This window comes from Thamnophis elegans, chromosome Z (genome assembly GCF_009769535.1).
Source record: "Thamnophis elegans isolate rThaEle1 chromosome Z, rThaEle1.pri, whole genome shotgun sequence".
NCBI lineage: Eukaryota > Metazoa > Chordata > Lepidosauria > Squamata > Colubridae > Thamnophis > Thamnophis elegans.
In genome coordinates, this window is record NC_045558.1 from 10,589,761 (window position 1) to 10,612,381 (window position 22,621).

At 42.9% G+C, this 22,621-nt stretch overlaps 1 protein-coding gene across 1 annotated transcript in view; it reads left to right on the forward strand.

Annotated features, from left to right (window-relative positions):
• DPP6 (dipeptidyl peptidase like 6) overlaps positions 1–22,621 on the forward strand; it is a 230,004-nt gene that overhangs the window by 157,745 nt on the left and 49,638 nt on the right. The window contains exons 9-10 of the mRNA XM_032234960.1: positions 15,341–15,495; positions 17,473–17,570. Of these exons, the coding sequence (XP_032090851.1) occupies positions 15,341–15,495; positions 17,473–17,570 (253 nt within the window). The remainder of the gene's footprint in view (positions 1–15,340; positions 15,496–17,472; positions 17,571–22,621) is intronic.

The following is a 22,621-nucleotide window of genomic DNA, read 5'->3' on the forward strand; positions in this document are numbered from 1 at the left end:
CCTTCTGAGTGCTGCTTAAGTAGTTATACAGAGCCCGGGGTACATACAGGGTAATTAAGCTGGAGCAGGGCTGTGAAATATAGGCTCAGTTAATTCTATAGTATCTGGGAGAGTCAGGAAGAGAAACATTTCAGCGTGATACGACAGGGTGCAGGAGAGGCCAGAAAGTATTTAGAACTCACCCATCAATCTCTTCCTGTTGTCAGTGTAGTGTTTTCCTTCTGCTGTCTCTGGCTGTAATATGACACCGGGTACTTCAAACCCTTGTGATTAAACTTCTTTCCTTTTTCCCAGGCAGGCAAATCCAGCTTCTCTTCTTCGTCTCGTCCTCTGTTAATCCTCAAATTTAACTAGTCCAAAGCCTGTCTTCTTCTATTCACAACGTCAATCAGCTTTCACAAAAGTTCACTGTTTGTATTTAATAGCCGCTGCAGATAAATGCGCCCACACACGTATCTGTATTTATTGCAGTAAAGTTGTTTATCTTTTAGGTTTAGGCTTTTAAGTCAGATCTTGTGATTACCGTCATTTGGTCCGCTATATTCCCTGCAGCTGTCTCTCCCTTCCTTATTAGTGGCTGGCAGTCACGCCTTCTGGTCGGCCATTAATCAGCCGACCTCTTTTGCACGAACTCTGAGGGAGCCTCTTGCTTCGTGGGAGGAGATCGCCTTTCACCCTCCACTGCACAGAGGTTTCCCCTCTCCAAAGGTCCTCGCACCTCGAAGGGACCTTGCCTATTACGGCCACGCTCGTGGAAAGACCGGGCGAACCGAACAGAGAGTCTGTCAGCAGCCCGTTCCAGCGTGACGCCAGACCGGAAGTTCCCACATGATTAGCTTTTGTAGTTCTCTATTCTACATCGCCTTCTTATCGGTTTTAACATCTGTAATAGTGTTTTAACAGTTGTACTAACAATTGTAATAATATAAATTGTTCATATCACCATTATATTTACATTATGGTCAATACTTTTAAGTTTGATAGTAATTAGTAACTTTGGTTAATTTTTTATTAATCACTAATAATTAGCTATGAATGTTGGGACATGGATTAAACAGGACAGAGGATTTTTCGATAGTTTGTTTGCAAGCCACGAACTGCATACAGACATGCTCGGTGTGAGATTTGAACTCTACTTGACAGCAACAAAAGGTCCCAAACATCTGGAGGCATCAGACTGAAGAAGGGCATCCTAAGGGGTCCCCCTTTTGTTGCTGTCAAGTAGAGTTCAAATCTCACACCGAGCATGTCTGTATGCAGTTCGTGGCTTGCAAACAAACTATCGAAAAATCCTCTGTCTTGTTTAATCCATGGTTTTTAAAAAGAAAGCTCCATCTGGCGGCTGAGATGGATTCTAGATGGGCCCTTAAGGCACATCCTTTTGTTTCCCTAATATGAAAAGCTTCCAGCTGTGAGCCGTCTTAAATGTAAAATTTGCATGTGAAATGCAAATAGGATGGCTTTCATTAAAAATGGCTGTTTCTGCTAGAGAGGATCCAAGATTAGCTTCTGGTGCAAATGGAACTGCACACTTTAAACAGATCATTAGAAAAGAAGACGGCGAGGAGGAGAAGGGGAATTCTTCCTTCTTTTTTTTTTTTAATTCTACGCGAAGCCTTTTAGAAACTTCCAATGAATATGTATTTCAGCAGCAGCCACAAAGGAGGGCAGATTAGATGACATGTGATCTAATCTGAGTCGCTTGTGAGTGATGCAAATTGTGTAACCTGTAGCATTTGCGCAATGATGTAATTTCCTGCCTGGTACAACTATGGCCTTCCCAGACGGCTCTATTAGGCTAGATTATATTCAGCTTTTTCAGTGATTTAAAAGAGTATTTATTAGCGACAGTAAAGGGGGTTGGCTTTGCTCTTAGTATGAGAGGAGACATATTGATTAAATTGATGGTATTTAATTAGCAGAGGCATTTAAAGTGTATCTATTTATTTATGCCTCTCCCCTCTGAGCAATCCTGGAAGCATAACCGAATTCAAATCGAACCAATTTGAAAGCATTTGACATTAATTTATCAAATAACCCTAAAATGATTGAAGTTAGGGATTAATTTTACAGATCCCCAATAATCCCTTCCACTGATTATAGACCAGAATACCTTAGCCCATATCGATAGTTTGTGGTTCAATATGTTGGGTAAATATACAGGTTTTAGCTGTCACACTGTTGGAAGAAATGCCTTTCTGGGTTCAGTTCCAAGAGGGGAAAAAGACACTGGAAACATGGAAGCTGCTTGGAAAGATGGTTTAATGTTGGACAGGATCACATGGCTTGAGGTCCTGAACTGAAAAGGGGGTGTCACATGATTCCAGATGTTGGGTGAAGAAGGAAAGGAGAGAAAAAGGGGCTTGCTGAGAGTTCCTGAGTTTTTTATACCCTCTGTTTGGCCCTACCTCTCTGTTTCCTGTTCCTGTGTAAGAAATGTATTCTGATTGGTTCTCAGACTCCCAGGGGCAGGGGAGGGGTGTCTTTGCTAACTTTGTGGGTTGTGTGTCTTTTGAGTCCCAAGCTTGGTTCAGCATTGCTTCTTTCCATGTGCCCTGTGGTGAGATGGGTAATGTTTCCCCATTTCTTATCCAGGGAAATATAATATTCTGCCTTTTCAATATTTCCCAGGATATTTCATTTTTCTAGGAGAGGGATGGGTGATAACTTCTTGCAACACCAAACATTATCTTTGGTAAAGGCAATGGTGAAAAAGAAACAAATTTTTGAAGCCCCCCCGCCTGCTTACATTTCCTTGTCCACTAACAGTTTTGATGTCACAAAATCAAGGACCCTCCCTTGTTCCTCGGGTTGTAAAGAGGATAGGAGATGGATGTCCTTCCAGGCTTGCAGTATAGCCTATTATGTATCAGGTGAAAGAACCATTAATCATTGGAACGACTTGCCTCCAGAGGTTGTGGGTGTTCCAATGCTGGATATTTTTAAGAAGAGATTCGACAACCAATTACCCGGAATAATACAGGGCCGTGTTGCCGAACCTATGACACGCGTGCCAGAGGTGGCACACAGAGCCCTCCCTGTGGGAACGTGTGCCATCACCAGCTGCTCTTCTGGCCAGCTGGTCTTCACAGGTGCCGGAGTGGAAACCAGCCTGAAGCCTGCCCAAAAACCAGCATGAAAACAGCCTGAAACTGGCTCCAAAAATGCCCTGAAAACAGCCTGGAAAACAGCCCAAAACAGGCCATTTTTCATGCAGTTTTTTGGCTGTTTTCACGTGGTTTTTCAACCATTTTCAAGCCAAACCTGGCCTGAAATCGGTCTAAAATCGGACTGAAAATGGCCTAAAAACTGCCCCCAAAACAGCCAAAAAGAGGCATGCGTGCACTGGCCAGATGGTCTTTGGGTTTCTGACACCCTGGCACATGCACGCGCACTCCGGTTTGGGCACTCGGTGCCAAAAAGTTTCACCATCACTGGTATAGAGTCTCCTGCTTGAGCAAGGGACCTCCAAGGTCCCTTCCAAATCTCTTATTCTGTTATCTTTACAGTAAAGTTAGAGGTTGTACTTATACATGTGCTTCTTGTCTAGATCACTATTACTTTGCAACTGATAGTGGGAAACTCCTTGGCTAACCAATGCAGGAAGCATGTGGTCTCTAACTAGCAAATTGGGCATATTTGTCTTACTTATAGCAGCCCTCTTTAGAAAAGTTAGCATTCTTGTGTCGCTTCTCTAAGGGCTCTTACAAAGTTCATAACAAGATTTATGGCACAACCTTTTCATTAGAATACTAAACCTACCATCTTCTCCATAAGCACCAGTCCAATTTTTCCAGTGGAACTTGACACATTTGTGGGGGTGTCATTTTTAAATCACATATAAATGGGCTAGAGCAGGGATGTCACACTCAAGGCCCGCGGACAAGATCCAGCCCCGGGATCCTCATATCTGGCTGGCGGGGCTGCCCTGGAAACAGTGAAGAGCAAGCTCACAGTGCCAGTAAAAATGAAGCTCGTGTTTGACTCTCCCTAGCTCCATTTTTAGCAGTGACGGCCTCCTGCAGTGCTCTGCCAATGAAAATGGAACCTGGGAGCACTGTGCGCAGTCTCCAAGCTCTGTGTTTGCTGGCAGAGCACTACAGGAGGCCGTTGCAGCTGAAAACAGAGCCTGGGAGAGGTGTTCCCAACATGAGTGATGTCAAGCTGGCCACACACACTCTGGCCACACACACCCAGGTCAAACACGAACCTGATATGGCCCGCAATGAAATCAAGTTTGACATCCCTGGGCTAGAGGCAGACTCTGTCACTTGAGAATACATTCAGTTGAGGCAATGTTGAGTAGTATCCTTAGATCAGGGGTGGGTTCCGGCAGTCACTACTGCCAGTTCATTCGTGGCCGCACCACGGGCGCATACGCAATGCATTAAATGTTGCTCTATGCATGCACAGAAGCAGAAAACAAGGTGGTGGCGCCTACGGCGCTGCCAGAAAAACTAGTTTAGGGACATGGCAAGCCTGGGTTGCTGCCAGTTCCAGCGACCCATGCCACCAAATCATACTGGTAGGAACCCACCACTGCCTTAGATCCTTTAGTTTGAGCATTTTGGCGGTGACGGAGAATTTAGGAATCAAGAAGTTACAAGTATTTAACACTTATTTTATTGCAATTTAAACTAATCGAGAAATTGCTATACTTTGTGATACAGTAACACCTAAAATGAATTTGATGGCCATCACCTCGAGCAATTTCAACCAAACTTGGTACACAGGTGACTTACTCTCTGGAAACAAATACTGTGAGGGTAAGACACACCTAACACCCCTTGGTGTGTGTGTTCTGTTATGATACAGCCTGTTGTGCCTTCCAAAGACTTCTGCTGTACTGTCATAAAATGACTTCTACTGTATAGCGCAGTGGAGTTGTTATGGTAACAGCTTTACAGTACTCCACAAGGGGGCTCCCACTGGTAAGGAGGAAATTCCAACATTAGAAATTATGTTTGGTCCGGACATTTCCCCCTTATAAATAAATACCGAGACAACACTGGTTATCAGCTAGTAAATAAATAATATATGGAACTTGGGCAAGTGGTTTTGACAAACTCAATAGATTTAAACTTACTCTAGACTTCTCCTACTGCTCAGCTTAACCAAAGCTAGAGTGAGTTTTGACAGGACTCCTGTTTTGCCTGCAAGCCCTATTCATTTTAAATAAAATTGCAATTCTCCCCATAAGTTGCTTATGATCCCCAGGGAGTTGCAATTCAGTTTAGGAATTCAGCCATGAGGAAAAGATCAGAAAAGTGTCCTGTTTAGTTATTCCGTCATGCTTCAATTAAAGTTGCCAGTGGTTCTACTATAAACTTTTGAAATCCCTTCTCTCGCAGCCATGGAAACTCCTTTAAAACCTCACCACTAGAACGAATAAATAAAATGAAGGTATCTGATTCTTATTGGTGCCATACAACAACTTTACTTCTTTCCTAAGGGGACTTTCCATCACATATAATTTATGGAACTTTGCTTTTTTTTTTTTAGCTTTAAGAATGCCAAGGGTGCAGAATCTATCATCTCATTACATTAAAAAAATCTACTGTACATCCCAGTTTATAATTGCCTCCAGAAAAGAGATATCCATTTAGAAATCTGGTTTTTGAAAGCCACGCACATTTCCAAAGCATTGAGAAACAGAAAACATAGGATATTAAATGGGCAGCATGCCAAGAAGGATGAGGAAATTCCCAAGGTACACTATTATTTTTTGAATGTCACCAAAAAGGCAATACAGGATGAAAGTTGCATATATGTTGTTGCCGCTGCAGAAGAAAAGGAGATTGAAACAGCTACAGCCACAATCCAAAGAGTTGGTAAATATTCTTGAAACCAAGTCAAATAAATAGAAATAGATAAATTTAACCATATCCGTGATGGCGAACCTATGGCACGTGTGCCGGAAGTGGCATGCAGAGCCATCTCTCCAGGCACGCCAGCCATCACCCATTGCTCTTCCGGGTTCCGGCACGCAAGTTTAAGGTAGCTGGTTCTGGCTAGCTTGTCTTCGCACATGCATGTGTGCCAGAAATCAGAAGACCAGGTGACCAGTGGGCATTCATATTCCAGAAACAGGAAGGATTGTTCTTCCGGTTTCCAATGCTTCCGTGCATGTGCTCCAGGGAGCTGCTTTTCTGGTGATCCCATGCATGTGCGCCAGGAAGCTGCTCTTCCAGTTTCCAGGGCTCCCGTTACATGCACGCTGGGGAGCTGCTCTTCCGGTTTCTAGTGCTACCGTTGCATGCGCGCCAGGGAGCTGCTCTTCCAGTTTTCGGGGTTCCCCCGCGTGTACACTCCTATTTTGGCACTCTATACTGAAAAGGTTCGCCAACTAAACTATATGCTGGATTCCAGCCAGTTTTGGGTGCTACCAAAGTTCCTTAGGTTTATTTGGACATTGGCATACTCTTTTTCTGGTTCCTTTCTTGGTTCCACCACAAAACCGCGGTAGACAAAAGCGCGCTCGACGAAAGCGCGTACGTGACGTCATCACAGCGCGACGAAAACATCGCGCTGTGAGCGGTAAATTTAAAATTAAAGTGAAAACCTTACCCTAACCCCCCCCAACCTAACCCTAAACCTAACCCTTAACCTAACCCTAAACCTAACCCTAAACCTAACCCTTACCCTAACGCTAAACCTAACCCTAACCCTTAACCTAACGCTAAACCTAACACTAACGCTTAACGTAACCCTAAACCTAACCCTAACCCTTACCTTTATGTGAATCGGCTTGCTTTAATTTTATTTTAATTTCAATTTAATTTATTTTTAATTTTTTTCGTCGCGCTGCTAATGACGTCAGGTACGCGCTTTCGTCGAGCGCGGTTTTGTCTACCGCGGTTTTGACGGGTCACGCCTTTCTTACTGGTTCCAGCTTCTGAGATCTATCAGTGTGGAGGCAGGAACTCTCACTGATGGAGATGGGCCTGCGCCAGAGGAGGACCAAGGTTCTACTGAGACCCTTTGAAGACAGACGGTTAGATGCCTGATCAGCTAGTTTGTCTTCACTCCAGTATTGCCAATTTGTGATGTGAAAGAGAGACGGGGAAGTAGAAGGAAATGGTGTCATCCTTTCCTGCAGTCTTCAGAAATATTCCTGAGATGTTAAGCCAGATTCCTCCCCCCCCCTTTTTTTTTTGCCTGTACCTAATGCACCCGAGCTGGATTGCAGTTGGTGCCATGATAAGAGTATAGATCCATGAACAAACATCGTATCTCCCCACTCCCTGCGTAAGATTGAATTCATTGTGCGTCCTCACTAGGCTGAAGAGGAGCAGGATTTTTAAAGAGACAGACTTCATTTATTGGATAGGCCAACTTGGGCTGTTCTTCTTCGGAGTATTTTTACTCCAGCCATGTAGTGCTTTCCCAAGTTGTGACAAATAAAACTTTGGTAAATCTCAGTCAGCTTTTTCGTCTTTTCAGAGACAACTAGATGAGAAACCCCAGTAAAGAAATTTGAATTTTTATCTCTTGTCCCTTTTAATACACTGAACTAGATGAGAGGGGAAGTTAAGTGGGGTATATGCATAAAGTCTCTTCTTGCATGCTCTTTCACTTTACGGGCCTACATATTTTAAATTTGTTACTTCATACGAAGCCCATCTTCACCCTAAGTAGACGCTATAATTCAGCCTCATCTTTTGTTTATTCTTCCCAGTTATATAATATTAAGCCAAGATTGTTGAATAAGCCACAATATCTGCTTCACTCATTGGGCTCGGTTAAGAAAACAACCAAGTTAGGCTTAATGGTAGCCACCATTTGGGTGTCCAGTAGCTGCACCTCAATCCCTGAAATGTGGAGTACAAGTGAATAGTACCAAATCACAGATGGATTCCTACCGGTTCGGACCGGTTCAGCCGAATAGGTAGTAAACTCAGCCTGCCATGGCCCTGAACCGGTTCTCTCAGCGGTTCCATATGAGCCATCTTGTTCTTTGCTCCTGCGCATGCGCAGAAACATTTTTTTAGTACTGCGCATGCACATGAAGCATTTGTGCAGCGCAGCCCTGAGTGAACGAGCAGTAGCAGCATCTGGAAACACACACACACACACATGGACCAAATCCCGCATTTGCTCTGAGCCAAGATTTTTTTCTGAATTAGGAAAGTTTGAAGGTTATTCTTCATTTTTAAAAGTTATAATGAGTGTTGTTTAATGTTACACTTCAATTGATGTCTTTTCAATGATGGGAAACAGTGCCAGAAATGTTCAGTTTTTCTGATATTAGGCTTTAAATTGAGTTTGACTCCAAGGGACCATGGATATCTTGGCCACCATATGTAAGTGATTGCCTTCTTCCTAATAATAATAATAGCAGTAGTAACAATAATAATTTATTAAACAGGCTTGTCGCCCAACTCTCAGTGAGTCTGCATGACTTCTTCCAAGATATGTCTTGACTTCCCAGTGTAGCCCCTATACCTGAGATTTCCTAGTAGGTCATAAAAATAGATTCAGCAATCACCTGTAATCCTATGGCTTTCATATGCCTAACTCTGGGATTAATGTGGTGTAAATCCCCAGTTGTTTGATGAATTAGGTTAAAGTGGGAGATTCATGTTGGGCTGTAAGATCTGAATTACAGTAACAGTAAATTGGGTCCTCCTGCATGGTCCCATTAGCTAACAGGATCTAGCTAACCTTGGCTGATCTTGAGAAGCTAAGTGGGGTCAGATTTGGTTAGTATTTTGATGGGAGACCAGAGCAAATCTCAGGGCTGTAGGCTAGACTGAAAAGTCAAGAATGCATCTTGGGAGAAGACAATCGCAAACCACTTCCATACTATTGCCAAGAAGTCTGTGGAGTCATCAAGAGTTGGTCCCAACTTAAAGAAATTCTCACCTAGAAGCAGAAGTGCTCCAAGATTTGTGTCTCTGCTCAGTAAATTAGAGAAGAATTTCCAGTCTTGTTGCTTTAAAAGCTTTTGTCAGTCTGAGTCTTCCAGAAGTTCCAGATTATAGCTGTGTTAACTCCCATCCAGCATGAGCCCGGAGAGTGTGGGAGTAGTAATCCAGGCTCTCAAAAGCACCAAACAGACAAAAGCTGGCAGGCAGTCTTTCCTGTAAATAAAATATAATAATCAGGGAGCGAAAGAAAGGAAGGTTTATTACTCAGATACTGCTTCAAATATTGCTCCTCAGTTGCAGAAACACCGCTGATCGGGATGCCCCATTGCATTGGAACGAGGGCTTAATGAATACCTATTGTTTCCCTGCATGAGCTGCCATTCAGAGCTGTTGAAAACACATGATCTCACCCTTGTAGAGGCACCACATTGTCCGTAATAAATATATCATGCACTACATCAAATCTGAGTGACAGCTGTGCTGTAAGAAAATTGAAGAGGGGTTGGAAACTATGTAGGCTAAAGGGAAGATGCTGTTTCTTTTCTCCTTATAAGTGTGCACTATTGATCCTGTTCAGTGGCAGATGGGATGGGGTGAGGGGGGGGGCTGGGAGAAGAGTGGGGGGAAAGGATACTATGATCTTTTTATAGGAAAGTTAATGAAAGCGTCATGTCAAATAATATTAAGAAGAAAGACAGGAGCATCGGAGGCTCACGGTGCATGTCGAACACAAAGATCAAATTATCCCTTGGAATAATTTATAGGCACTATGGAGAACCAGCAGCCTCGTGACCAATAAAGACAGGGCCTGGGGCTAAATTATTGGCTCTGATTGAGATTCAGCTCCCTATTCTTCCATTATAAATTCTTCAAGATTTCATCTGTAGGATGAGTTGTTCTTATTAAGAATGTCATGTTGAGTTGAGCCCGCAACTCCCGGTGAGTACACAGACATGTCTATGCGGTTTTGCTGGCAGCATTTATTTATTTAATTAAGTCTACATCCTGCCCATCTCTAAACATGGGGCGGGTTGCTGCCAGCATTACTGCCGGTTCGGCACGCAAAAAAAGTTTGTGAGTATGACCTTGCTTCGCTCACGCGCACACCAAACACATACGCTATGCGCATATGCATTTGCACCTGAAAAGGTCTGTGCATGTGCACAATGTTAGGAAAGGGGGGCGGTTACATTTTTGCAATGAAAATTGTTCTGCGCATGTGCAGAAACGAAAATCAAGATGGCGCCGCCACCAATAGAACCAGTTCAGGGGCATGGCAGGCTGACTTACTACCTACTCGGCCGAATTGGGCCGAACCGGTAGGAACCCACCTCTGCTCTCAACCCAAGGTGACTCTAGGAAGCTTACAATACAATAAAAACATAAGCAAAAGAACATTACAAAAAAAAAGGCAACAATAATCATATACAAGCTAAGGTGGTGTCTTCTCCATTACTCCACTGGTCACCTCCAGCCTAGAGTGTCTCCATCCAGACCAAACACCAGTGGTGATATTCAGCCAGTTTAGACCGGTTCAGGTGAACTGGTAGTGATGATCTTCGGGCCCCCACCCCAGCGCTATGCCTTTGTATTTAGCCACGTTTTCTAAGCTGCGCACATGCATGCAAACTGCACATGCAAGCAAAGTGCATGTATGGAAGGCCGCATACATGTGTGGTAGGCGCGCATGCGCTCACATTTTCGGTGCTCACTAAACCAGTGGTAAAATTATGTGAATCCCATGGCAATCAATAAAGCCAGGTTTTAATGCCCTTCTAGAAGACCAAAAAGGTGGAGGCAGATCTCACCTCCCGGGGGTAAGCTGTTCCAAAAGGAAGAGGGCCACCGCAGAAAAGGCTCTTCTCCCAGCTGAAATGCCTGACGCAGTCCTCAGCATGCTCCTTCTAATGGAGCGAATGGGGTGGGCCAATCCAGGGTTGGATTCCGCTTTCTGCTACTGCTGGTTCGCTTTGGGTGCGTCTGTGCTTCAGGCGCACGCACGCTTGATGTGCGCTACAGTAAAAAAAAAACAAGATGACGGCACCTGTGGCGCTGCAGATTGAACCAGTTCGGGGGCGTGGCAGGCCAAGTTACTATCTACTCGACCGAACCAGCCCGAACCGGTAGGAACCCACTTCTGGGCCAATCCCACTGAGACAACACAGTTCCTCAGTTAATTAATAATTAGAATTTGCCATTATGTTTTTCTAAGAGGGTTTTCCCTTGTGTGGACCAGTTGCCAATGGGCCATGAATAGGTAGCATTCCGCAGACCAGATTTTGGGGACTCCTGTCCTAGACTGCATTGCTACTATTCCTGTTACTCTGCCAAACAAGTCCCAATTAAGACCAACTCTACTTAGCAACATATCCTTCTCCCCCTCCCCCTTCTCTCTTCCTATTACTATTATTCACGTCTTCATTCCCCCTGTGAAGTTCACTGTGCCTCACCTAACCTGTCAAGTTAGATTTAGCATTTTTTTAAAACAATTTTTATTTGTTTTTAAACAAAGACAAACATAAAAATAAAATAAATCTTCCATTACAACTTGTAGAAAGTGTGTCAGTTGGTTACAGTATTTCCATGCATCTCTTCCATAGTCACCACCTGCTTTTCACATCAAATTGCATATTTTAAATTCACCTATATTCATTATTATCACAATTATTATATCTCAACCTATAATTGTTTTTACATCCTTTTATATATAATATTCAAAATGGAGTAGAATAGGATTATATGATAACATTCCATTAAATCATCCTAAAATCATCCAATCACAATACATCTTTATAACATATTCTAGATAAAGCTTTTAAACCTCCTCTCATAATCTGCATATATTGTTTATATAAAATTTCATGTTATCAAACTGATATATCTATATGTATTGTTATACAAGAGCCGAGGTGGCGCAGTGGGTAGAGTGCAGTACTGCAGGCCACTTCAGCTGACTGCTATCTACAGTTCAGCGGTTCAAATCTCACCGGCTCAGGGTTGACTCAGCCTTCCATCCTTCCGAGGTGGGTAAAATGAGGACCCGGATTGTTGTTGGGGGCAATATGCTGACTCTGTAAACCGCTTAGAGAGGGCTGAAAGCCCTATGAAGCGGTATATAAGTCTAACTGCTATTGCTATTGCTATTATCATTATTAATCATTATTTACCTATAGCTATTGTCACTTCATTTTATACATACTACTAGTAAACTAAATTTAGCTTAGTTTTTATTATACATTTTCGTTGCATCAACCTGTATCCCTCCAGCAATAGTACGGTCTTATATCTCTTGCCATTTGCAGTATTAATGTTCTAGTTACTTTCTTAATAAATCTTATATAAACCTCCCTTGGCAACATGCTGTTCCTTTCGTATCTCACAAAAGCTTGAAACCCAATATCTGCTCTTTCCATCAGCTTATCTTTGGTTATCACTAGTGCTTTTATCAAGATTTCTCTCCTTATCTCCGTCAATTTTACTCTCTTCTTCTGTGCTTTGAAGTCTGGGGTAGAGTTCCAATCCATCTATCTCCCCTTTCCATATTCCACTCTTGCCATTGACAACCATGCTCACTTTGTTGTCAGTATCCACAGTTTTCTTATCTCTTCGCTCATTTTTTTCCTTCCATCTTTTGAACTCTATCCTCCACTTTCTTCATTTGGTAAACATCCTCAGTTTCTCCATCCGATTTTTCTGTTTTGTATTCCATATTCTCCAAACTCTTCAATTCTCTCTGTCACAACTAATAGATTTTGAATTTCAAACATAATCATTTGCAATGTTAGTTTCTTTTTCCTGCTGGGCCATTCTTTCAGTTTTGCAGATACTGCCACTATAGGGTTCAAGGCTATTTTAATAAACTTTAAACAGGTTCATTTATTATCTTTCAAGTCAAAATGTTGTCTTTTCTCCAATAGCTAGTGAAAGAACATCCAAAAGGCACCTGTATAAACAACTTGTGCTCTTCCTACTTTCACTGTCAGTAAAGAAGCTGAAAGAACCTTGAATCTCAAGTGATCAAAAAGAAAGAAGAAAAAACAATGTATCCAACCTCCAGCCTCTAAGTGGCAGTGTAACTGCTTTTCCTCCTGTTGTTACAACCCTCTTTAATCCTTCTTATTTTCTTCTTTATATTCCAAGCTTAAGAAAGAAAGAAAAACCCTTAAATGGAGATCAAAAACAATCCAATCAATCAAATCAAGCATTATAAAAAAAAGGAGAATTTTAATCCATAGGTATAAGCAAAAGTGAAAAAAGAAGAAAGAATGAATCCATTCAGTTTAAAAAATAGGGAGCCTTTGCAAAAGTTCCATCCGTGAAAAAAAGAAATTAGAAACTGGATAACACACTAAGTTCAATGCAGATCAATCTCGCCGCCTATAGTCTTTTGTCTTCAATCTTAACTTAATTTTTTTTCTTGGGTAGTCTCTTCCTCTAATAATAAAATTTCCTCACCAATTCGACGCACTTTCTCTTTCTGCTTTCTTCCCGTTCCGGAGCTGTCCCAACTTCAGCAGCTTCATTAGCTGTGTTTCTGTCACTGGCTATTCCTGGATCTTTCAGGGACTTTGTGATGTCCCTGAGATCAGCAGGAGGTTCCCTTCTCAATCACCGTCTCTGCAGGATGGTTTAGGTCCAACAACAGGAATTTGACTGTGATCTCAGAACACCAAGATCACACGTCGTGTCTTTGCGACGTCAGCTCTCTTCCAGAGATTTAGTATTGTGATAATAAAATGTAGAGGGAGATCCCAGCTGGATCATCTTCTTGGATGACAGGCACAGCTTCCATGCCATGCCAATCATCTAATATTGTTTGTAATAGTTACAAAAAGCTCTACAAAGTAGCCCAGTAATTCACCAACTCATGAACAGAAGTTTCTCAAATAGTTAAATCTATATATATAAAAGTGAAAACCACTCACACTGCATCATGAAATCTCCAGAACCGTAAAGCCTACAAACCTGAAATGTGGCACATCTAGGTGCTCGCTTAGAAAGGATTTTTCAAAATGACTATCAGATCATCAGTATTTCTTACACAGTATGACATTAAAACGGGTCGATGCTAAGGAGTTAGACGTTCTACTCCCCCTCCCCACCTGAAAGGAACACTGTTCCAACTGCCAGTTGACTTATATGGGCGAGGCCAGCACGTGACTCATCTGGCCTGCAGGCTGGCTCAATCGCATGTTTTGTAGCGAAGCACAGGTATCCAGCTCGCATGACATATTTTTGCCAGATATTCTCAGCTCATATTCTTTACATATGTAAATATCTCTTTGAATACTGGGTTTTAGTGATGACAGTGATTCTCTAATTTAAACAATCAGTCTGTCTTAGCAGATTAGTAGCATCATTAGAAAAGAAATATAAATCCGAACAGTGGCTACCACAAATACATACATTCATACATACGATATATGCATTGCATACATACCTGAAACTCATCCAAGTTTTCTTAGCCCCATATGTCTGCATAACCAAGAACTTTAAAGCAGCTTATTTTAAAAAATGCAGTAATTAAACATCAAAAAGGCATAGTCTGAGCCCAGGTTTATGTCCCACTCACAAAATTCTGCAAATATTGCTACCAAAATTTGCTACTTTTAACAAATTAAAAGGAGAAAAGTATATCCTGTTTGGACGGAGAATATTCATACCATTTACATTTAATTTTAATCAAATATAAATGAAAGCAAAGCAAATTAAATTTTAATTTGCCCCAGCCATTAGTTTTTGGAGCATGGTCCCTGAGGTGATGGTTACCCAAATGGTTACCCAGATCTTAGGAGAATTCCATACATCCAATGGGATTCAGCCAGTTCGTACCACTTAAGCAGAACCAGTTGTTAACTTTCTGAGCAGTTCGATGAACTGGTTGTTGGAAGAAATCATTAGGGCAGAGAACCGGTTGTTAAATTATTTGAATCCCACCACTGCATACATCCCCATAATTCACTCAGAGTTCAGCCAAAGGTTAACATCTAAAAGCAGCTAGGTTTTATAAAAAGCTATGAGAAATTTTGCAGTTAATTATGCTGAGCGATTAAAGTGTTGGATTGTACTTTTTACGATTGTATATTGCCCAGAGCAAAAGATAGATCCTAACACTTTCAGAACACTGCAATTAACCATTTGGTAGTAAGTGGAATTCTCCCCCAATTTAATGCTGCAAGGTTAGCTCTTCCAAACTTGAGCAAAATATATGAATCATTGGGCTCATTAGCTGTAGAACTGTTTCTTTCTTCTCTTGATGAGATATTATGTTACACAACCTCAAAGGAAATTCATCAAAGGTTGGAAGCCATTCATGAGAATCAATAAAACAGATTCTTTTGCTCATTACTTAGACAGGATAACATCCTGCCCACAGAGTAGAATTTTCCTTCAATCTATCCTTACATTTCCTTGTTAACTAACAGTTTTGATATCACAGTATTTTTTTTTCAACTCTCTCGTATCTCTAGAAGAGATCCTGAAAAGCCAGATTGCTCACTGGTGGTCTCCTGATGGCACAAGATTAGCCTATGCAACTATTAATGACTCCCGGGTCCCATTAATGGAGATACCCACATTCACCGGAAGCCTTTACCCGAAAGCGGAAACTTATCACTACCCAAAGGTAGGATAGATTTTACTATTCATCCAGGGGTGGGCTTCAAAAATTTCAGCAATGGGTTCTCTGCCCAATTGCTGGGTGGGCGTGGCCATGGTGGGCGTGGTCTAGTCAGCCTCCTGCACTATGGCGGGAGGGCTGTTTTCACCTTCTCCAGGCCCCAGAGGCTTTCCTTGAGCCTCCAGAAGGGCAAAAACTACCTCCTACAGGCTCTGGAGGCTTTCCAAAGGCCCGAAATGGGCCTGTTTCCGGCCATCTGGAACTTCCGGGAGGCCCGTTTTCCCCCCTCCCCAAGACTCTGCATGGGCCCTGCACTTACCTCACATCCAAAACAGGCCGCCTGGAGATTCCTGGGAGGGGCAGAGTGGGATGGGAGGGGCCAGCCGTGGGTGGGATTTGGAGGTTCTCCGAACTGGTCATAACTTTACCGTGTTTCCCCGAAAATACGACAGGGCCTTGTTTTCTTTTTACCTACAAAATATGGCTTGGGCTTTATTATGGGGGGAGGGTTTATTTTTTGGGGTTGTTGGGCGGCTGCTCTCTTGCGAGCGGGCTCCCAAAGAGCCGGGCACAGCCTCATGGGCGAATGGCTGTGTTGCGCTGTCACAGCGGTGCAACACAACAGCCATGAAGCGACCATGCTCACGAGCAGCCACCTGGCAAACCCCCTTTGCAGCCAGGCACAGCGCCATTTTGGCAGTGGCCGCTCTGGACGCATGCTCTATGGTTGTGGGCCAGCTGCCTGCAGAGTGTACAACCATAGAGCGTGCGCCCAGAGCGGCTGCTGCTGAAAGACTTGGGTTGGAAGCCGCGGAAAAAGCCAGGCTGGGGTGGCGGCGACAGTGCAACACAGCCATTCGCCCATGAGGCTGTGCCCGGCTCTTTGGGAGCCCGCTTGCAAGAGAGCAGCCGCCCGGCAACCTCCCTCTTCAGCTGGGCACAGCACTGCTCACCAACCTAGCGGTATCCCGAAGGCACCAAGCAACGCGATCACCTTTGCCTCCCCCCCAGGTTCCCACGGCTTGGCACCATCGGGATACTCCTAGGTTGGTGAGCGGCACTCTGCTGGCCGGAGGTGGGGGGTTGTCTAGGGGACTTATATGTGGGAGGGGGCTTATATTTTTGCCCACCAGAAAAATGTGGCATGGCTGTATTATGAGGACATGTCGTATTTTCGAGGAAACACGGTAGCTATGGATTCTCCCGAACCCAGGTGAATACGTAGCAGCCCACCCCTGTATTCATCTGACATTCAAGATTTGGTTACTTTTACTGGGAGATACAATTCAAAGTTAACCGAATGCAGTTAGAAAAGCAAGATTATTTCTGAATGGATCTTTTAAGTATAGTCTTCAGGGTCCTATTTATAGAATCACAAACTATAATATTAGTGGAGCCGAGGTGGCGCAGTGGTTAGGGTGCAGCACTGCAGGCCACTTCAGCTGACTGCTATCTGCAGTTCAGCGGTTCAAATCTCACCGGCTCAAGGTTGACTCAGCCTTCCATCCTTCCGAGGTGGGTGAAATGAGGACCCAGACTGTGGGGGCGATATGCTGACTCTGTAAACCGCTTAGAGAGGGCTGAAAGCCCTATGAAGCGGTATATAAGTCTAACTGCTATTGCTAATAGTGGTGCTCGTTTAGCGACCACAGTTGGGTCATGAAGGAAAGTGGTTGCTAAGCGCAACTGTGCTCATAGTCTTACTTCAGCTTTCCTTTGCATACAGACTTGCATAGGTCATAAATGCAAGAATGGGTCACGAAGGTCATTTATCATCACCCTCACAATGTCAAAGAGTTACTAAATGAGGTCGTTGCTAAATGAGGACTGCGCTTAGGTCACTTTTTCAGCTAGGCTGTGGCCAGAGGCTTCAAGATGACCAGAGAGAGGATCAATGGGTTTGGGATGGAAAATAGGGCTTATGGAACTATTCCCACTCTCAACACATAAAAATCACCCAATGGTTCTCTTTTTGCCTTCTAGGTCGGGACAGAAAATCCAAGCATTTCCTTACATGCAGTTGTGTTGAATGGGCCTCCGCATGTTTTAGAGATGACGCCACCGGATGATCCACGGATGAGGTTTGTGTGGTGCTGCCTTAAACTAAGGATGAGAATATAAGATGCAGCTCTGGTATATAATCAGCTATCTCTATCCTTAGGTTTTCTAACTCTATTTTTTTCTTCACTTCCATACCCATTTTTGGGTTCTGGTTGTATAATTTTGGATATTTGATAGGCTTGTTTAGTTGTTTTGGCTCAGATTTATGGCTGCTGGGACAGGGACATAATAGTAGTCATAGAAGTTGAGTGACAAACCACACTCAATGTGTAGTCCTGATGGAACTATATCTTCATGGAGGGAAGTAAGCAGAAGGGTGCCCCACGTTTCTGTGTTAAGCCCAGTACTCTTTAGTATCCCCATTAACAATTTAGATGAAGGAATAGAAAGGGAACACATCACATTTGCAGAGGACACCAAACTGGCAAGAATACCCAATATCCCAGTAGGTTCAAGATCCAGAATGATCTTAGCAGACTTAAACACTGGGCCCTATCTAACAATATGAAATCCAATATAGAGAAAAGTAAGGTTTTACACTTAGGCAAGAAAAAGTACAGATTAGGTGAAACCTGGCTCAATAGTAGTAACTGCAAGAGAAATTTTGGAGTCACAGTGGACAATCACTTAAATAACAGCCAGCAGTGTGCAGTGGCAGTCAAAATAACCAATGCAATCCTAGGTTGTATTAATAAAGGGATAGAATCAAGATCACAAAAAGTATTAGTACCACTTTATAAAGACTTAGTAAGACCACACCTGGAAGACTGCATCCAGTTTTGGCCACCACATTATAAAATAGATGTTGAGATTCTGGAATGAGTGCAGTGAAGAGCAACAAAGATGATTAGGGGCTTGGAGGCTAAAACATATGAAGAATGGTTGCAGGAATTGGGTATGTCTATAGTGAAAAGAAGGATTAGGAGTGACATGATAGCAGTGTTCCAATATTTGAGAGCCCGCCATAAGGAAAAGGGGGTCAACTGATTTTGTAGAGTACCAGAAGACAAGACAAGACACAATGGGTGGAAGATTATCAAAGAGAGAGCCAACCTAGAACTAAGGAGAAATTTCCAGATAGTGAGAATAATTAACCAATGGAACAATTTGCTTCCGGAAGTTGTTGAATGCTTCAACATTGGAAGTTTTTAAGAAGAGATTGGATAACCATTTGTAATAGTATAAGACTTCCTGCCTGAGCAGGGGTTGGATTGGAATATCTCCAAGGTCCTTCTAAGTCTGTTATTCTGAATAAGAATTAAGGCTCACTTCAATGAAACCCATCTCATCCATCTAATAAAAACTTTAAACACCTTCTTATATACTATATATTCCAGCCACAGTTAAATGCCTATGAAGGCAATGGAATCCAATGGACTATTGACAATGATACTCATACTTCAGTACCTTTTAGTCCATCCAGTATTAGTTGGATGTTGTTCCCTTATTGTACCATCCAATAGCCAGTTTGGTCTGGAGGCATCAGGCTAGAGAAACCAGGAGACAGTGAATTCTAGTCCTGCCTTAGGCATACAAGCCAGTTGGATGACTTTGGGTAATCATCAGGAAACTGTGAATTCTAGTCCTGCCTTAGGCATGAAAACTGGCTGGGTGACTGGGGCAATCACCTGGAGATAGCAAGTTCTCACCCCATCTTAAACCATGAAAGCCAGCTCAGTCCTCCTCTCTCAGCCCAACTCCCCTCACAGGGCTGGTGTGGTGGAGAAAATAAGAGAAGGAAGACGTATTAGCTATGTTCACTGCCTTGAGTTATTTGTACAAATAATAAAGGCGGAGTGTAAATAAATAAATTCTGGCTCTGATGCTACCGTAATCCAACTAAAGGAGAGCACCTTGGCCTTTCATCTCCATCCCATAAGAGGGCCATAGAAAATTCTTAGCAAGCAAGAACAGGTGGCCCAGTTCCGTAGGGGTGAAATGCAGTAGCATTCACTGTAGATTTAGTACTACATTGCATTGCAGCTTTAAATATTCAGTATCTGTTGCGACTGAAATAGTGGGGTGGAGGGAAGGAACAGGAATATTTGCTATGGGTGAGTAGAGAGAGCAAAGGAAGAGATTGTGCTTCACACAGTCTGGGCAAAAATAGAATGGGTGCCCTCCTGGGAGCCCTAAGGTTTGAATGGGGCAATGAGCTTTCAGAAACAGTGAAAAATACAGGGCAGTGAAAGTTCATGTCTTAATGGGTCATGTTAGGATCAACAGCAGGATAATTATGAAAGTCCTGGAACAGCAGACAACAGAACAGCCCAGGCTGAAAATGCAGGGCAAGGGGGGACTACTGGGGGACCGGTGAAGGACTGAAGACAGCTGTGTTCTCATGCATCTGATGGCTGCAGTCAAGAGGGAAGCTCCTTCAGACTCAACTCCCAATCAAGGAGAAGGCAAGGATCACCACAAGTTTGCTCCAGGCAGAGCCTCCCTGCAAAGGGGTCATAAAATGGCAATTTCCACTGTGTTCAAAAAAGCTGGTCAGCTCCTGGCCAGCAGAGAACAGAGTAGATCTGATAGCATGTAATAAGGAGTGGATTTGCTGGAGGAAGGACGTAAATTCCGGAGGACCAAGAGGCAACACAATCATGTGTGAGAGAAACGGAATGAAGACAGCAGACTTCACTTGTGAAATATATTTTTCTTGTGAGATACCTTCACTATCTGAGTGCTAAATTTGTCTGAAAAGGTAAAGGTTCTCCTTGAAGATATGTGCTAGTTGTTTCTGACTCTAGAGGGCAGTGCTCATATCCATTTCAAAGCCGAAGAGCCAGTGCTTCCCAAAGACGTCTCTGTGGTCATGTGGCCCGCATTACTAAATGCCAAAGGCGCACGGAATACTGTTACCTTCCCACCAAAGGTGGTCCCTATTTATCTACTTGCATTTTTTACTTGCTTTCGAACTGCTAGGTTGGCAGAAGCTGGGACAAGTAACGGGAGCTCACTGCGTTATGCGGCCCTAGGGATTCAAACTGCCGAACTGCCGACCTTTCTGATCGACAAGCTCAGCATCTTAGCCACTGAGCCACCACGTCATCTGTAGCCATGAAATATTTTTTTTAAACTCTGCTTGGAAGAATAACCATTTTATATTTTTGCATTGGGGGTTTGACTTGCAAGAAATCCGATATCTGGACTATGGCCACTAAAGTACAAAGCTTAACACTGCCCAACCCACTGGCATATAGACGTATGAAAAAGTTAAAAAGGCAAATGAAAAGACTAAAACATTTTCTCATCAGCAATCAACACCCAGATAAACTGAGATTAATAACAAGAATAATACTTGACAAACAATCAAACTGTAAACAGAAGCCTAATTAAGGAAGCACCAAAGTCTTTCATTCTGGTGGCAAATTTGGGGCAAGAGGGAATATTTAACCTGTCCAACCTGCGCTGTGGCACTGTGTTTTTCTGCCAATTTCTGTCTCTTCAGCAAACGACCATATTCTGTATATCCTACCCTCCAAACTGCAGCTGAATTCTTAGGCTAAACCTTGCTGACAGCTGCAGAATCTTGTTTATTATTTCTCGCCTTCCTTTCTCGATCCCGGACTCCTTTGTATGCACAGCCAATCTTTTCCAAAACACAGGAGTTTTCTCTCAAGCAATGCAGCACATTAATCCCAATGAGAGCAATGGCTCCTTATGCATATTTTATAGCCAGCAAATGAACTCATAAAAATTGTATGGACTGTAGACATTATGAAAAGCTATTGTATGATAATTTAAAGATGGCTTTGACCTGCAGGTGCCATTTTAATATGATCAGGCATCATGATTTGTCAGTCTTCCTGCTGGGGAGGGGGCTTTTTTTTTCATCCCTACCACCCCCCTTTCTCCAGTTCTAGGCAGAAAATCTGTCCATATTCAGTCTCAGATATTACAGTAAAGCCTAACACCAAATAAAACTCTTACATTCAGCCTCAAGTTTGAACGTCCTTTGTGAGATGGAATTTCTGAGATGGACAAAGCCAAAATAATATCATTTAAGAAGGCATTGTCTTACTACGATGAGAAAGTTGACTAGGTCAGTTTTGAAGGACTGTTCCACTAGCGCCTTAGATATCGACAGCTAAGAGAAATCAAAATTCTGGTTCTCTCTCTTTGAAACAAAAACAATCTTTATTTTTATACCAGACCTGGATTTCAAATAGAGGACTATATTTTTATAACCAGGACACCTTCAGCTAAAGGTGCTAAAGGGACCATTTATACACCTCCATCTCTTGTGATCTGCTGTAGCTTATTAAGGCCTTTTGTTGGTCTCCATGGGCTTCTGTACTTCGGCTAGAGGTAATTGGAAAAACTCAAGCGGGTTGTAGGTGATTCATTGCAGACTAAAGAGTATTGAGAATCACTGGGATGATTCAGGTGTTAGAGTAGGGAGATTTAGGTCAGATATTTAATACCGAGCGATTTGGGGCTGATTATTCTCTCTTCAGCCCAGTCTTCTTCCTGTAGAGGAAAACCACAGTAAAATGTGCAGTAGTCCTCTACTTACATCCATTTATTGAGTGACTAAATTGGTCGCTGATACAAGTGACTCATAACCAATACTTATGCAGATAGAGAGACAGAGGGAGGGAGGGAGAAAGAGGAGAGAAAGAGGGAGAGAGAGAAAGGGTGAGAGAGAGGGAGAAAGAGGGAGAGATAAAGAGGATGAGAGAGGGGGAGAGAGAGAGATGGAGAGAGAGAGATAGGGAGAGAGAAAGAGAGGGAGGGAGTTGGAGAGAGAGGGAGAGAAAGAGAGAGGGAGGGAAACAGAGAGAAAGAGAGACAGAGAGACAGAGACAGAGAGATGGATGTAATATTAGCATTTCGAACCTGAGCTGCAGAGTTTTGCACAAAGCTGATCTGAATTAACAGTGGCATCGCAAGTCTAGAAGCATAAGCTGTTTACTGGTGACATGTGTTTTGTTACTGCACATTGTACAGTGATAGGGGAGATCATAAAGATGCTACTTGCTTGCTCTCCTGATTGCTGCAATTATTTATTTAGCATTTAACATTATAGTGTTCTCCCTTTTGCAGAACAAAAGGGAGATGATATAGGAGA